The sequence below is a fragment of the Vanacampus margaritifer genome, chromosome 1 (genome assembly GCF_051991255.1).
Source record: "Vanacampus margaritifer isolate UIUO_Vmar chromosome 1, RoL_Vmar_1.0, whole genome shotgun sequence".
Taxonomy (NCBI): domain Eukaryota; kingdom Metazoa; phylum Chordata; class Actinopteri; order Syngnathiformes; family Syngnathidae; genus Vanacampus; species Vanacampus margaritifer.
In genome coordinates, this window is record NC_135432.1 from 39,644,542 (window position 1) to 39,662,486 (window position 17,945).

Here is a 17,945-nt window from a genome sequence, read left to right on the forward strand (position 1 = left end):
GTGTGTGGAATATATGCAGCCGTGCTGTACATACTCAGCATGTGTATATATATATATATATATATATATATATATATATATATATATATATATATAGGAGTGTGTGTGTGTATATGGGTGTGTGCAGTCCTCATGTATGTACTTCTCTACACATGTATACTTCTGTGAAGACTTCTGGGAAGTCTTCTACTTATTGCTGCACTTCTTTAATTTTAATTTTATCTCTTTCTATTCTGTTGTTTTTTCTTTACTGTAAACTGCAGCTGGACGGAGTCCAGGAAAAAGTTCCCCACGGGGAAAATAAAACTATATCGTATCGTATCGTAACACCATTCTGACATGGTGTCTGTGTTCAGTGAGATGTTTGGAAAACAAAAGTGATTTAGCATGTCTCTTAACGCATAATTTATTAGCCGTTGAAAAACGGCTGGGGCATTAGGGAGTCCGAAAGGCATTACCAGATATTCAAAGTGACCTAACAGTTTTAAATGCTGTCTTCCACGCACCCATCCCCCCGCCCCCCCTTTGATCCTCACCAAATGGTATGCACTCCGGAGATCTAATTTGGTGAACACTGTTGCTGACTGTAAGGGAGCGCAAATGCTGAATCCAACAGCGGTAGTGGGTATTTTATCTTTGACCGTAATGTCGTTAAGGTCACGGTAATCTACACACGGACGTAAGGTTTTGTCCTTTTCAATGAAGAAGAACCCGGCACCCACCAGCAAAGACTAAGGGCGGATCAAACCGGCAGCTAGTGACTTAGTTATGTACTCGTGTAACGCTTCCTGGAACTGGCTGACTGGTTCTCCACCGGTCATTGCCCTCTCAAAATCTAAGCAGGACCAGCTCGACCCGGAGGTCTGATCGAGCATGAAGATACTTGGTGACCTATTTGACCACAACAGAAGCAGGCCCACTCTGGATGCGTCGCAGTCGCTCGACCTGACTGAGACATCCTCCGCCGATCTGCATGGGCTTCTCTCCAGAAACTTGGTCTCTCCTCACTGGCTCTATGACAGATGTCGCAAGCCTGGTACCACCTCCAGGATCCAATGGGACCGTTCCGGTGGTATGCAAGGGGTACCTGGGATGCTCCATGCGACGTTCTCTCCTCCACTTGTCCAGTCATATGGCGTATGGCGAGAGCAATGAGTAAATACGTTGTTACATCCCTAACAGCTAGCTCACCCCGGCGGGAAATACTACACAAAGCAGTGTCATCGAAACTGCTTTTGGCTGCCAGTACGCGGAATTCAATGGAGTAGTCCGCAACAGAATGGTTTCCTTGGGCATAATCCATCAGTCTATTTCCAGCCTCCTTGCCCTTGACAGGATGATCAAAGACTCGCTTGAATTCAGAAAGGAAAGCCGGAAGCGAAGTGCGCAATATTGGTTTGGCATTGCTTACCGCCATAGCCCAAGTTGCTACTTAAGCTGTAAGTAAATTCATCATGAACGCGACTTTGGTATTATCTTGAGAATAGGTAAAGGGTTGTTGGTCAAAAATTAAAGAGCAGTGTTGAATGAATTTGCGCACAACCCAGGCTCACCCCTATGGGACGGATGTGGGAGACTCGGTTAGCGAGGTGAGCCCCTCGAGGAGTCCCTGGACGAAACATGCCCGGATAAATCATCAAACTGGGTTGCTAATGAATTTAGCGTCTCCCTAAACTCAGTCAAGGACTGCTCATGACGTCCAACCAACTGTCCCTGGGAGGCCAGGGCATGGCACAGCTTAATTGAGTCTGCGGTATCCATATGGTCGAACCATTCTGTTATGTTCAGGAGTTGGATCTCAAAAACGCTGACACAAATAATAGTTTTGACATTTATTTGTAAATCAAAGCTTCAACTAAAAGTGATGCAATTATCTAGGCTAACAGTGACATGACAAAAAGTACAAAGGTTCTTGCATCAGCCAGGGTCAAATGCTAAACATGGAATGCCCAGTAAGTAATTAACTAAGCGGTTTGCGCGAAACATACTCACGACTAGACGAGGCAGCGAGCACTAGACCAGAAACAGCAAGAGGGGATCGTGGATCAAGAGACGTGGAGCTAGGTAGCTAACTATCATTCATTGGGCTGTGGAGGCAAACAGATGACTCATCCGACAAACAGAATGTGTCTTCTGCTGTTCTCTTTATAGTCTGTGGTCGCCTCGCATAGGCTGCTGATTACATCAGGCAATTGCAACACAAATAATACAGTCTGAGTGCGCAAACATGACAAAAATGGTCAGATTACTACAAGATTGCTCTTGTTTTGGTTCTGAATATAAAGATGGGATTCGGCTGCTTTAAAGTACAGGGGTGAATCTCATCTAATGGGATAAAGGGCCGGGCCACCCTAATATAAAAACAAAACAAAAACAAAAGCACGTAATTATTTGCCTCATTTCATTTTACAACATAAGACTTTTTCAAAGTAAACGTAATATCTATAACAATATACAATTGCTCGACTGATTTTGGTGCATATTATTTAAAGTTGACATTTTTTTAAATGGCCCTTGTATCCTTCGATTTTTCTGGATGTTTGGACACTCCTGGTTTACATTTATTACTTTTTGTTTTGACATATTGCGTTACATGTGTTTCATTATCTTAACCATAAAAGTGTAAACAATGCAAAAAAGTAATAATTTCAGAAGAGGGCAAATGCCCTTTCATGGCACTGTAGGCCTACATACTGTAAGTATATGACCTCACCAGCAGAGGGCAGCATGCAGACTCACACTCTCACTCCATCAGGTGCATTTACTGAGGTCAAACATGTCAGTGTTTATTTTTGTACAGAAGAAACATTTCACAAAAAAAGCTGGATAGGTAGGGAAAAAAAGTCACTGTGAGGTGGTTGAGGATCAGGGCTGATTTGAAGGCACTCATTATCTGTATTAAGCCAGACAGGAAGTAGGAGTGTGATGCAATGCAACACACACACACACACAAACACTTGGAGTCAGGTCACTGTCAAAAAGGCGTATCCGTGATAAATGTTTCGTATCTATGATAACCGATTCGTATTTACAATAGTAATTATTTGTTTGTTTTAAATATGTAACGTGAGGGTTCTTTGGTGGCAAATGGAACACTCTTTATAAGATGAGAAAGCAGGATGGAGACGGATTTCTTCTGGAGCAACGCTGTTTACTCGTCACGCAACTACAGCGGTAACACTGCCTGACAACTTATCATCTGACAAACACTAACCAATCAGGAGCTTGTAAACTTTAGGTATATGCAAGTGAATGAGAACAGCATATTCAATTTAGCTACTTGTATAAAAAAAATATATATACAAAAATGTATAAATGTATAAATGTGTAAATAATAATTCTGGAAACTTAAATGTATAAGTAAATATTTTTTTAACAACTTAACTTAAATCTTACTCATTTCTGAACATTACAAATATTTCCTAGTGAGTACATTCCAAAATTCTTTGATTTTTTTTACTTGGGAATACGAATTTGTTTAATAATAATATTAACAATAATAATAATCATAATAATAATACACAGTGGATATTTGCCGTGACCAGCAACTCAACACACACCGCTATTTTTACCACAAATCGCTCTAGAGCAAGTACAATTTATGCACTAGTGAATGTGAATCAGCGCGAATGATCAGTCAGAGCCATTCATGGCAAAATAATGCGAGCAGCAGAGTTGCCAGTCACGGCAAAATATCCATTGCCGTAATAAAAATTAATAAAGCATTAATTAAAAGTTATTGTTTTGATTTGTAAGATAGTGATTGGAATATTAATTTGGTAAAAATATTTAGGTTTTGCAAATAAATGTTTTGAATTTCAGTCCAACGGGACATTACATTATTTGGAATTGATGAGACTACTGTAGTTGTTGATGACTAAGTTTACACTGGCATTTATCTTGGCATGCATCAAACGTCTATTTTGTTGTTTACAGGTATCACTGTCTGATTAAGTATTATTTTGAGGAAAAAACAACAACTGTGTTGAACCATCAAAATGTCAATTTTATTTTGGGGTCAATTATATTTGAGATGTTTCCTAATATCCATGATGACAAAATATCTGTAAACTTTCTTGTCACAGCATGGCAAATAATCTTTTGACACAAAATTTTAATTCAAATTTCCCATTGCAGAATTTGACCTCAATTCTAGACAGAGTGCAATTTCTGCAGCAATTGCGTGGTAATGCTGAAAAGCTGAATGCTAAGATTTGAATACATGTGCTTAAATCATTTCAGTGTGATGGGACGATGATACCTCAAGGAGTGTATTGACACATTAGACAAACTGTATTGACACTGTATTGACACTGTGTTGGTCACTCAATAGTGACCTCTGCTGTAGATCTAAAATCATTGCAAATAAACAAAATGAAAATAAGATGGTAAAACGTGCATGCTGTAAACCTTATTAGCTTATGAATTTATATTTCTAAAATAAATTTCATAAATTTTATTTATTCACTTGCTAGTCTTTTACTTAAAATATGATCTCATCTTTGTATAATTTCAGTTGGTCCATTTGCTTGCTGAGTTAAGATGTTTATTAGATGCTCATATGAGTTGGCTTGTAAAATATAGCAAATTTGTATGTAATAAAATAAATAATAAAAGTTAAAATGTTTAACTTCTGTATGGGATTTTGTTAAAAGTTTTAAACCATATGTAATAACACACTAAAAACAGCTTCTGTCATACATTTTTATTGAGAAACAAAAGTTTTTGAAGTGTGATTGCTCCAAGGCGAGTAGACACATTTAATTAAAAAAAAAATAACAGTAAACAATGCCCAAAGTAGGGAAAGATTTACCTTATGTGGCGTCAAAAGATCAAAATGATTCCAGACTTGTGAACATTTTCTACAACGATCCATGAGTGGAAACAAACAAAAATCCAACAGGCACAGGTAAATTTACAGCAACAGAAAACAGTTTCCTCTCCATCCAACAAACACGCAACATGTTGATACAGTTTGTCTACCTATAAATACAATTTGGCGCGGCACATCCAAACGACACACTTCCTGTTTCCGTCACGTGATTTTTTATTAAAGCGATACACGCGCCGATACGGGGTTTCACACTTGCGCACTTGGCACAGTGCTGGTGCGCCAGTGTTGTTCGTCCCATCACTAGTATCGAACCATCGAATGTACTAAACTGTTGTGCAAGCGAAGTTTGAACCCAGGTTCTCCGTGGTGGGAGGCAATCGCGCTAAGCACTGAGCTAACTTGACTTGTTCAAATTCATGGCTAATGGCGTATTTATTTTGAAAAGTGTCATCCGATGCTGAAAGCTAACATGCATTTAATCATATCTGATATCATAATGTTATCATAGTAATCAGATATGATATATACTGTACATGTATATCACTTAGCATAATGGCCATGGATATATTTGCAATGTACAGTCGGAGGCGGGACTCGAACCTGCGACCTCCTTGTTACTGGACAATGCACTTTACCAACTGCGGGATCGATGAAGTGATGTCGCCTTTTTTTTTTTTTTTTAAAGGTTGCGTGTTGTCATGCGATCTCCCAGGACTACTTTGATCGACGCAGTGAGCACCCCTGCTGTAAGTAATGTGAAATCAGCCGATATATACTCCGGGAGGGGTGAATTTTTGAAGCAAGTTGAAATGTGAATGGTTTGAATCGAGATATTATGTGGGAGTTGTTACACGGCAAAAAAGTGTGGAAAATAAAAATCACAATAACACATATGTGGGAATGGCTTCAGCATTCCCCCAAAAATACACACAGACGCACGCACACGAGGAATCCTCACTTGCACTTCCCTTCCATGTTGGCTTCTCCCTATCACCCACGGCGCGATTCAACAGCACGCACGGACTTATATGAACGGACTGTCAATGCTGTGTATCGGTAGAGCATTCAAAGTCATCAAACAGTCTAGAGGACGTAGCCTTGTGAATTTAATTCGTGTTACAGCCTGAAATGGTTATTTAGCATTTTCTGACCGCCAAAAGTACCTCGAGTATAAAAAATCCGAGGGCTTTTTTCCTGCCTCGAGTACTCGTTTATTTAAGGCTTTAGCGTAGTGGACGCACGGGCTACTTTTAAATAAACTCTTTTACTGCCAAAGACGTTAAATGACGTTCTGCAAAAACCTACGGAGGAGCGCCAAAGACGTTAAAAGACGTCCTCCCATTTTTTTTTTTTTTTTTTTGAAACGGGTGCTGTGAAGGCTTGCGGAGCTCTCCTGAAAGTTTCAACCAGGTTTCTTGAGCCTAATGACTATTTTTGGCCCCTAGAGGGCAGCGATGACTCTCTTTTGACAAGATCGGGTGGGCGTCAGTAGTATAAAAGGCAAGGCGGGGGCGAGAGCGTCGAGGAGGAGATGAGAATTGAGGAGAAACAAAAAATGGCGACCGATGGTAAGAAGCAGCTCACGCTTGATCGTTTTTTTCAAAAAGGAGAAGCATCAACCAGTGCTAAAGTGCACGTTTGTGACGACGGGGATGATGATGGTGACAACAAGGTTGACGCCGAAGCTGCAGCGTTGACGCGGCGGCAGCTTCGATCACGTCCTAAGGCCTCAGAGGCTAGCGGTGCTAGCGCCGGAAAACGTCGTGGACGACCGAGCACTTCTGCACGCGAGGACGTTAAATCGGACGACGATGATGATGATGGTGACAACGAGGTTGATGCCGAAGTTGCAGCGTACACGCGGCGGCAGCTTCGACCACGTTTTAAGGCCTCAGAGGCTAGCGGTGCTAGCGCCGGAAAACGTGGTGCACGACCGAGCACTTCTCCGCACGAGGACGTTGATTCGGACGACGACGAAGAGTATCCTGAGTCCGATGGATATTCTTCGGAGGAGTGGGTACAATCTGACCACGGAGAAAGTGATACGGACAGTCTTTTATCCGCAGAAGACTGCGAAGGTAAGCACAAACTTGCTATGAGATACTTTTCCGGCACGCTGTTAGCACCTCGTGTAACGTGAATGTGCATTCATAGATCGCGGATCGTGCTCACAACGACGTCCCTCTGCAAAGACGACAAAGAGAGGTATAAAAAAAAGTGTTTTCAATACACCGTAATAACAAAAGAAAACGGTCTTTCGATATTATTGTAATTGTATATATTTCTTTCAGCTGCAGCTCAGAGTGACACTCCTCAGAGTGAGCAAAATAAAGGTCCAAGGACCAGTGGATCCCAGAAAAAAGGTAAACACATATATAGCATCACACTGATCTAAAATGAATATTATATGATATTGAAATGTATATTTGCAGATCCCAAAAATTCTGGCTGGCATGAAGCAGGCTGGCAGCCAAACTCATTCCCCTTTACTGCGGAGCCAGGACCGAGAGGTGCCGCAGCAGAGCTGAATTCGACCCGGCCAGTTGACTTCCTGCAACTCTTCATCACGGACGAGCTTCTGCAGCACATTGCTGATCAGACAAACTTATATGCACGCCAGTCTATGCAAAAACGGGCTGAAAGTCTGCCACACTGCAGGAGTCATGCTTGGAAGCCAGTGTCTGTGTCCGAACTCAAAACTTTTTTTGCACTGCAATTTCTTACTGGTTATATAAACAAGCCCAGTATAGAAATGTATTGGACTCAGGATGAAATAGAGACGACACCATTTTTCAGTCGCGCGATGCCTCGAAACCGCTTCCAGCTCATCTGGAGTTTCCTGCATTTCAACGACAACGAGACACACAGTTCAGACGACAAACTATTTAAAATCCGTCCTGTGTTCAATCACGTTGTAAGCAAATTCAAGGAGCTGTTTCAACCGGGCAGGAATATCTGCATTGATGAGGGAATGATGAGTTTCCAGGGACGTCTTTCGTTCAAGGTGTACAACCCCCAAAAGCCGGTCAAATATGGTATCAAATCGTACATTTTGTGTGACTCCCAAACCGGCTATTGTTTTAATATGCAACCCTATGTTGGTATTAGTTGTTCTCTCCCTGACACAGTGTTCAACTTACTGGATCGTCGGCCAGGAAATGGGTACACACTATTTATGGACAATTTTTATAATTCGATTGCTTTGTGTGAACGTCTCCTGGCAGCACGTACCAATGTTTGTGGAACGCTGAGGAAAAACAGGGGTGAACCCAGTGAGATCACATGCCTAACCAACACTGGCCTTGGGGTGGGGGGGAAACTGGTAAGGCACAACACGAATGTTTTGATTGTGGCATGGCAGGACAAACGTTTGTTGAGGATGGTGACAACGTTTCATGAAGATGAAATGCGGACAGTGGAGGTGTGGCAGAAGGCACAAAAAAAAAAGTGCCTTTCCAAAAACCCATTTGTGTTGTGGACTACAATTCCAAGATGAATGGAGTGGACAAGATGGATCAAAACATCTCATACCACCCATTCACACGTAAAACTTTGAAGTGGCACAAAAAGTTTGTTGCATATATGTTCCAGATATGCATGTTCAATGCATACATATTGCACAAAGCAAAAAATCCTGGGAAGTGTCAACATTTTTTGGAGTTCATCCAGCAGGTGGTGAGAGGGTGGCTGTTGCCACAAGACCAGGAGGAAGTTGGGATGGAAGGACATGAAGCCAGACAAAACACCAGGTCACCACATAATGATCCTGAAAGCCGACTTGATGGCAACATGGCCAAACACACGCTGCAACACATTCCTGCTACTCCCCGGAAAAAAAAGCCAGCAAGAAAGTGTAGGGTCTGCACACGAAAGGGCATTCGCAGTGAAACAAACCTGTGGTGCAAATCCTGCTGTATCCCCTTGCACCCAGGGGAGTGTTTCACTGTATACCACACAAAAAGAAAAATTGTGTAGTTCAAACTCCACACAATTGTAAATAGTCACACATGCACACCTTTGTAAATACTTTGTCAAATTGTTACGCTGTTCTGTAAATAAACTGTTACGCTGTTCTGTAAATAAACTGTTACGCTTTTCTGTAAATAAACTGTTATTTTGCAAACTAAAAACACTTTTTCATTGGTGGTGGTGGTGTATTACAGAAGTAAAGCACTATTTAGGTGTTTGTGGCATCATTTATGGACAAAAAGAAGTGTAGAATTCACTGGAGTGCATGAAATAACATCGTTTCACAAAAAGCTCTTTTTCTCCGCTTTTTGTTTCAAAACAGAGCATTTCGGTGAAACTAACCTATTTTCTATTGTTGATTACTGAAGAACGGAATAAGGTAGAAACAAACTTTTTTTTTCTAATGAAAGATGAGAGTTCAATCTTTCACTTGGTAGTATGTGTGTTTCCATAGTCCAAACACAACATTTTCTGTGGACCTTGAAAGATCAGTCAAAATGCTTAAATCGGCTGGCACTGGGGACAACCCGTTTTTGAAAACGTCTGGCAGTCAAAGAGTTAACAACTTACACCACCAACGCAAGGGGAGGAAGAAGAAGTGGATGTTACTTATTTGATTCAAGCAGCGGGGACGAAGGAATTAAAGACAAATCAAAGAGGTGAGTGGAATGTGGAAATGGCGACGACGACGAAAGGGAACAAGGTTTCCGTAGGTGAACCTGCGGAAGGATCATTACCAGAGAGAGAGCGCACCGGCGGCAAACAAGGCCGAGGGTGCGGCCGACTCGCGAGAGCCTAGCCGGCCCGGAGCTGCTGAGCGACCGGCAGTGGCGCTTGCCGCTGAGGCTCGGTCCACTTCCGCCCCACGTCCACTCAACCTGGTCCAGGCCGGGCCGCGGCTGGCGTGGGGTATGTTGCCGCATTTGCGCCCAAGGCGCCATGAATGGAGCGAACGACACGAAACATGAATATGTATATGTTATTTTAGCGTGATGTGAAGGCTGCCATGTTACGTTTCAGCTGGCTCCCAATTTAAGATGTGGCCTGTAAGGCACTACTCCAGTAGCTAATGTGTTTCATGTTTGCAGATTCATCACAAGCTTTTTTTTGTTTTAACCTGTAACGCAAATTATTAAAATGCCTAAAAAATACCCTATTTAATTTGCCTTATTACTGGTCAACTGCTCAAAATTCATAAATGCACAATCACTACCCTGGTGTATAATGTAAGTGTACAATTTGGAAAAAATAAACTGTTGATTAAAAAAAAAGAAAACCAACTGTTATTTTTGTTGTATACTTTAAATTACTCTTTATCCACGCAAAAATATACTTCCGAGTACTATTTTTGACTCGACTGAAGTATTCGAATACTAAAATACTCAACAGTGCAGCCCTACTATATGTACAACCGCATATTATGTTTGGGACTTTTTTTTTCCAGGCCACTGAATTATTTGTTTGATTTTATTTATCTATTTTTTGAAATTCATTTTACTATGTGCTCTATGCAAGATGACTTTTATGAGCAAACTGAAAAAATATAATTGCCATTAATTTCAAGGAATTTTTAAGGACATTTGCTATAATTGGGATTTAAACGTATTTAAAAAAAATCTTTCATTCTTTTTTGGGGAATTTTATGTATCATAAGTACTAATGGCATTGGCACTTGGTATCGGTGAGTACTGAAGATGTGAGTATCGTATAAGTCTGAAAAAAAGTGTTATCGAACAGCCCTAATTATTATTATAATAATTAATAATAATAAACAAATGCACTTAGCTGGTGGGGAGGAAAAGAGACCAATGGCCAGACTTGTGGGCTGAGTGACACAATTTATACATTGATAAAGTATCATTTTGATCAACTTTATGTCTCAAAATATATTTTTTTCATATTTTATCTTGCATTAAGTTACTAAGCCATGCGCCCTTGCTATCTTGCATTAAGACAGCTTCCAAGCTAAAGCCAGCAAGTCCAAAGCTGAATATAATTTGAAAGAGAAGAATTTTATAAAAAATAAAATAAACAAAAGACGGGACGTTATTAATTTGAATCAATTTGATGCTTTGCTTGACCTGGAAGAAACTCCGGCGTCCATAGTCGGTGGAGGAAACACAGATTTACTTGAGTTGTTTCCCCTGTGACCTGTGATGTCATTGTAATCTGCATGTTCTTGAGGCATATTCATAGCCGTGGAGTCATATCTACAAGAAATAAATTCAAACCCACACATTTTTGATTCCTCTTCTTCTTCTTTTCCTTTCGGCTTTTCCCTTCAGGGGTCGCCACAGCGAATCAGTTGCCTCCATCTAACCCTGTCCTCTGCATTCTCTGCTCTCACACCAACTACCTTCATGTTCTCTTTAACTACATCCTATTTCCAAGTTTAAAAAAAATCAAACTCAAACATACAAATCATACAAATTATCACCTCATTCACTCCCAGCCATTTTCACTGATACAACCCCCCTTTGCTCCTGGCTGTTTTACTGGATTTTGACTGATTTTGCAAGGCCCACAGAATATTATGTTCTATTGCTAAAAAAACATGGAACCTACCAAAAGAAAGATTAGAGTCTTTTCTTTCATCAGGAAAAAAAAGTATATTTCTGTTATGGTTTGGGTTTGGTTAATTTTGTTGCTTTGTCTTTTGTCATGATTTGTGTTTTGTTTTGTTTTGTTTGGTTTTCATTGTGCTCGTCATACCGGTCCCCTTGTGTCTTCCAATCAGCACGCTCTGCCACTTGTGTCATGTCCAGGTGTTTGGCATTGTCTCGTTAGTTTGCTCCTATTTAGTTCCCTTCTTCCCTGCATTCTTTGTTGGATCATTTGTTTTTGTCACAGAGTCTATGTCAGTCGTCCTGTCCTTGCCCGTGTGTTTTGTTTGTTACTTTGCATCTACTTTTTGGTCTTTTGTTAATTAAGAAGTTTTTCCACGTTCCTCGTTTGCCCTTTGGCTGTTCTTTTGGAAATAAATACCTTTTTGTTGATCTCCAGCAAGCCGGCCTCGCCTCCCTGAATCCTGCATTTGGTTCCTCACCCCCCAAACGTAACATATTTCTTTCTTGCTATCTGTTTTTTCTGTTGTGCAGCAATTAGCATTAGAAGAAAAAAGTTTCATCATTATTCACAAACCTGTTAAAAACACTGGGAAGAGCTTGTTGCAACATGGCCCTGGTTGATCTCTTATACTCTGCTGCCACCTGCTGGCCGTTTTTTTGGTAATAACTGCCATTGCTTTAAGTGACCGCTTCAGGTCAGAAGCTGCATCAAAGCCTTCTGTATGCTAAAATCCCCCATAAAAAACGAATAAATATTTTTTGGGCAATGAAGGACAAGTATTAAAAAACTACTACTACTACTACTAACTAAATATTTATATGTTTTGGGGTTGAATGAGTTACTATTGCTGATACGAATCGTTTATCATGCATACAAAATGTTTCACACGGATACGCCTTCATTTTTTTACGGTAATGCCTTTTTGACAGTAATATTACTCCATACTTTCATTGATGAAGCCAGGCGTGCTGCAAACACTCAGCAGCGGTTGCCCTGTGTTCTGGCTCTAGCGCTAACATTCCGGTCAGGAAGTCACTGAACTGAGCGGCCTGGTCCAATGGCCACTCGTACTTCTCCAGGAGGACCTCGAACAGAGCCCATGGCTTCAGGCTGGAGATGTGGCGAAGGTCACCTGACACCCACATACAGGTCACATGTCAGTTGTACGCACACGGCAAGGACCTAAGGGTGGGCTCACCTCGTCTGTTGAAGTATTCTCTGGAGTATCTACCTGACAAGACGAAGGGCAAAGGAATGGATCCCAGCAGCTCAATGATGTGAGCGATGTGATCTGAACAGGAACCATCAACATTACTCTCTGCACTAAGTGTGTGCATGAGAGGACGTCAGGAATAATTCAAGATGCTCTGTCTCACACACAACTGAAACACTCTCATTCACAATACAGTAATGACACACTATCCCACACACAATCCTGAATCACTCACTCACTATAAATAAGATTGAAACGCTCACACACACTACTTTTTTTTCGTTCACACATGCAAACACGCACGCACGCACACACACACACACACACACACACGTGCGCGCACAGGAGAGTGATGATGACATGTTGACTCGGGAAGGCTGCCAAATGAAAAAATACTGAGCTCTCCTTAAAAAAAGGGAAAAAAAGGACGCAGCGTTTGCGGCCAAGGTAGTAGCAAGGTGGTAGTGGTACATGTAGTGCTAGTGGTACTAGTGGTATGAGCAGTAGTAGTAGTTACTTGAAGTAGAAGTAGTAGTAGTAGTAGTGGAACATGTAGTACTAGTAGTAGGAGTAATACTGTTTTTGTAGAAAAATAAAAATTGACAGAGTAGTTTCCTATTGTCTTGAAAACTAAATAAGTTCAAAGTTTTTGTTACGACGCTATGTTCACTTTCACAGAGCTCCCAGTAGGACGTCAAGTTACCCAGGTAACATTAATAACAATGATCAAGCTTAATTTAGCTAAACTTAGTTATTTATGACACGAAGCCTTGTAAAATAAATACACAAACTGAGTACAGACTCAAGGAAGTTTAAGTCCGTCCATCGGGGTAAGTACAGATGGTCCTTCTGTCACGTCAAAAAGAACTCGCCGAAAATACGGAAACACTCGCCGATTTCAGTGATGACTGGCTGATGAAACTAATTACTTGCCCACCTCTGGTGGTCTGGTAATGAATCCTGATAGTATACATATTAAATAATCATAAATATAACTTTGATGTCTAATTTTGTGAATGATCTTGCCTCTAGAGCTTAAGTTAATTTGACAACTGAGCTAAAAGCTAGCTTTTTCTTTTTCTTGGAGACATTTAGCTAGGAGTGGGGCCGTCCACACTGTTTAATCCATTGAAGACAAGACTCCAGCTGTGTTTTTTAATAGAACTCCACTTAACAAACTCTTGGGATTCTACTAGGTGTCCGATTTACATAATCCATCGGCACATCACTTGCTGGAACCTTTTTTTCCATAAGGTTCCATGGCAGTTGACAGAAATTTCCTGGTTCACTGTTACAATGGAGGGGTGGACACGGGCTTGACGGACATTGACCATTAAGGGGCGTGGTTTGCTAAAGGTCAATTGTTTTGCTAGAATAATAATTATTAATAATAATAATAATAATAATGATAATAATAACAATATTTATTATTATTATTAGTATTGTCCCCACCGTGAGCCGGCGCCTTACCGTGGTGGAGGGGGTTTGTGTGTCCCAATGATCCTAGAAGCTATGTTGTCTGGGGCTTTATGCCCCTGGCAGGGTCAAACAAGTCCTAGGTGAGGGGCCAGACAAATCACGGCTCTAAAGACCCCCATGACGAGTGAAATAAATGGACTGTTGTTTCCCTTGTCCGGACGCGAGTCACCAGGGCCTCCCTTTGGAGCCAGGCCTGGAGGCGGGGCTCGTTGGCGAGCGCCTGGTGGCCGGGCCTACACCCATGGGGCCCGGCCGGGCTCAGCCCGAATAGGCAACGTGCGCCCCCCTTCCCATGGGCTCACCACCGGTGGGAGGGGCCAAAGGTGTCGGGTGCATAGTGGGCTGAGCGGCGCCCAAGGGCGGGGACCTTGGCGGACCGATCACTGGCTACAAAAGCTGGCTCTTGGGACATGAAATGTCAACTCTTTGGCAGGTAAGGAGCCAGAGCTTGTGTGTGAGGCCGAGAAGTTTTGACTAGACGTAGTCGGACTCGCCTCCACACACAGCTTGGGCTCTGGTACCAGCCCTCTCGGGAGGGGTTTGATTCTCTTCCACTCCGGAGTTGCCCACGGTGAGAGGCGCAGAGCAGGTGTGGCCATACTTATTGCCCCTAGGCTTGGCGCCTGTGTGTTAGATGAGACGGTAGTTTCCCTCCGCCTTCGGGTGGGGGGACGGGTCCTGACTGTTGTTTTGTGCCTATGCACCAAACAGCAGTTCAGAATACCCACGCTTTTTGTATTCCTTAGAGGGTGTGCTGGAGAGCGCTCTCCCTGGGGACTCCCTGGTTCTGCTGGGGGACTTCAACGCTTATGTGGGCAATGACAGTAAGACCTGGAGGGGAATGATTGGGAGAAACGAGCCCCCTGATCTGTTTCTGTGCTCATCACGGATTGTCCATAACAAACACCATGTTCAAACATAGGGGTGTTCACTTGGCACCAGGACACCCTAGGCCGCAGGTCGGTGATCGACTTTGTAGTCGTGTCATCGGATTTGTGGCCGCATTTTGGACACTCGGGTGAAGAGAGGGGCAGAGCTATCAACTGATCACCACCTTGTGGTGTGTTGGCCCCGTGGGGAAAGATGCCGATCAGACCTGGCGGAATCCACTGTCAGAAAGAGTTTCAACGCCCACCTCTGGCAGAACTTCTCCCTTGTATCGGGGGAAGGCGGGGGACATTGAGTCCGAATGGGCCATGTGCCGCGCCTCTATTATAGAGGCGGCTGTAACGTGGTAGGTGCCTGCCGTAGCGGCAATCCTCGAACCTGCTGGTGGACATCAGCAGTAAGGGATGCCGTCAAGCTGAAGAAAGAGTCCTATCGGGCCTTTTTCGCCTGTGGGACTTTTTAAGAAGGGGGACCACCAGGATGTGTTCCAACTATAGAGGAATCACACTCCTCAGCTTCCCTGGTAAGGTCTAATCGGGGGTGCTGGAGAGGAGGGTCCGTCGGGAAGTAAAATCTCGGATTCAGGAGGAGCAGAGTGTTTTTTGTCCTGGCCGTGGAACATTGGACCGGCTCTACACCCTCGGCAGGGTCCTCAAGGGTGTTTGCCCAACCAGTCTACATGTGTTTTGTGGGTTTGGAGAAGGCGTTTGATCGTGCCCGTCGGGGAGTTCTGTGGGGGGTGCTTCAGGAGCGATTGCAGTGAATTGGACTCTGTATCGGTCCGTTGTGGTGAAGAAGGAGCTGAGCCGAAAGGCCAAGGTCTCGATTTACCAGTTAATCTACGTTCCTACCCTCACCTATGGTCACGAGCTGTGGGTCGTGAACGAAAGAACAAGATCCCGGATACAAGTGGCTGAAATTAGTTTCTTCCTCATGATGTCCGAGATCTCCCTTAGAGATAGGGTGAGAAGCTCGGTCATCCGGGAGGGACTCAATATGGATGGATGGATTATTATCCATCCATCCATATTATTATTATTTTTAAGGCGAACAGAGTGAACACCTGCCGAAAACATTTATCTTTTAGAGGGCTCTGGGTTAGGGTTAACCCTAACCAGCTGTTGACAGTACACCAACATGCAAGTATCCAAACGTGGCCAGGGTTGCGAGGGCAATTTATAGCTCGTTGCAGCTCTAGTTTATTTTAGAATTGCAACATACAACTAGAAAAGGACTGTGGGCTACTCATGTAGTTCTTGTGGGTATATCTTGGAGCCTGTAGGTACAGAGTAGGTGACCCCTACTCTAACTGCAGTTTCATGGATTTTCTTGGTCCCTTTCTTGTGCAATTCAGTTTTTAGGGTTGTTTTATTGCTGGACAGTGTCCCTGAGGGCCTGAAAAGTCGCTGATAAATTAAAAGCTTTATTCATATTTACTACTGAAACACCAACTCACGCACATTACTGAAATGCTATTAAATGTACGGCACTGAAATGCTCTCACACACACTACTGAAACACTATTTCAGTATATTATGAGTACATTTCAGTATGACATGTTAGAGGGCTTCAGTTGAGTTCTGTAAGAGTGTTTGATTTGGATAACAGTGTTTCACTTACTTCACATAATACTGGCACCTAATCAAGTGTGACAAAAATCGGACTGTCGTGTTTCAGTTGTGTAGGGGTTGGGGTTTTGTTTTATTTTGGTGGGTTTGTCTTGTGTTCCTGTGTGTTTCCCCTGTCTCGTTATGTCTGATTGCGTCCACCTGTGTATGTTTCTCCTTCCCAGTGTGTTTGACCAATCAGTGCTTTCATCCTATTGTGTTTCCCAGGTGTTTCTCATTAGTGTTGGTGTAGTTAGTCTGTTGTTTTTGTCCAGTCGGTGTAGGATCATTGTCTTTGTCAAGTGTCAAAGTCATGTGTTGCTGTCGAAGTCGAAGCCAGGTGTGGAAGTTGTGTTACGTCTCGTCTCAGTTTAGTCTCCGTCAAGTCAGTTAAGTTTCTTTCGTCGCTGCCAAGCCTTCTTCGTCCTCACTGCCAAGCCTTCCTTGTCTTCACTGCTAAGCCATCTTCGTCTTCACCCCACAGCTAACCCAGTCGTCCACGTCCGTCATCCACAGTTAAAGTCATCCTTGTCACCATCCAGTTGCCCTCGTCACCTTTAGGTTCTCCATGTTCCTGCAAAGTTTCTCCACGTTCCTGTAAAGTTTCTCCACGCTCCTGAAAAGTTTCTTACATTTTGCCAAGCTTCCCACATCCTGCTAGCTACTGTCAAGCCAGCCACGGCAGCAAGTCCAGCCAGGATGAGCAGTCTACCCTTGTCCACTCACCCGTCCCTTCCTGTTTCTCACCTAGTTTCAAGTTCCTGTCTCCTCGCCTTTGGGTCCACCCTCCCCTATGCTCACCATTTGATGACATGGACTGCAACCGAAGCTTCGCAACATGACTATTGAGCGTGTCCGAATTTGTGTTTCACTATTGTGTGCCTGATGCAACGCTGAATTGTATCCATGACGGCCGTTAATGGGTGTGTGCGTGCATACCTTCATCTCTTGTGTAATCCTCTCCAGAATGAGGTTCAAATAAATAATCGCCAGTGGCCAACTCGAATGCCTGAAATATTCAAAACGCACACACACACACGCACACACGGGTTTGTGGTACTATCTTTGTGGGGCCCTCCCATTGACAAAATGCATTTTCTAGGACCTAAGTCCAACCATCCCAACTCATTGCCTATCCACAACCCTAACCCCAACCAGAACCCAATTCAAACCTAAACTCTAAAACCAAATCTTAACCCTCAAAAACAAGTCTGAACTTGTGGGGACCACCAAAATGTCACCAGTTAAACCAGGAAAAACGTGTGTATAGGCCCCATAATGTAGCAAAGACACACACTCGTGACTGTGTGTGTATGTGCCTTTGGCTGTGTTCAGACTGCAGGCAAATCGGATTCCTCCTCAAATCAATTTTTAGGGCTGACTGTCC

General features: G+C 42.9%; 2 protein-coding genes across 4 annotated transcripts in view; one reads left to right on the plus strand and one right to left on the minus strand.

Annotated features, from left to right (window-relative positions):
- Window positions 1-2,687: 2,687 nt before the first annotated feature.
- On the plus strand, window positions 2,688-7,404 carry LOC144040702 (uncharacterized). Of its 2 annotated transcripts, XR_013289798.1 has the most exons (6): window positions 2,688-3,174; window positions 5,520-5,580; window positions 6,442-6,912; window positions 6,989-7,039; window positions 7,126-7,197; window positions 7,267-7,404. XR_013289798.1 is itself a non-coding variant. In XM_077555112.1 (4 exons), the coding sequence occupies exons 1-4, from the start codon at window positions 6,646-6,648 to the stop codon at window positions 7,360-7,362; spliced, it is 486 nt and encodes a 161-aa protein (XP_077411238.1). In that variant the 3' UTR covers window positions 7,363-7,404. The 2 variants fall into 2 exon arrangements, 1 of the variants encoding a protein (XP_077411238.1); XM_077555112.1 differs by lacking the exons at window positions 2,688-3,174; window positions 5,520-5,580 and having other exon boundaries at window positions 6,646-6,912.
- Window positions 4,687-17,945, minus strand: part of LOC144040693 (uncharacterized) — an 88,471-nt gene continuing 75,212 nt past the window's right edge. The window contains exons 18-20 of one of the 2 annotated variants that reach the window (XR_013289797.1): window positions 17,498-17,567; window positions 12,317-12,662; window positions 4,687-7,673 (exon numbers count right to left, since the gene is read on the minus strand). Coding sequence is in view for 1 of the 2 variants with exons in the window: in XM_077555094.1 (XP_077411220.1) it covers window positions 12,319-12,503; window positions 12,570-12,662; window positions 17,498-17,567 (348 nt within the window). In the remaining variant the exon portion in view is untranslated. Of the gene's footprint in view, window positions 12,663-17,497; window positions 17,568-17,945 lie in introns of both variants that reach the window. The other variant, XM_077555094.1, reaches the window with a different exon arrangement.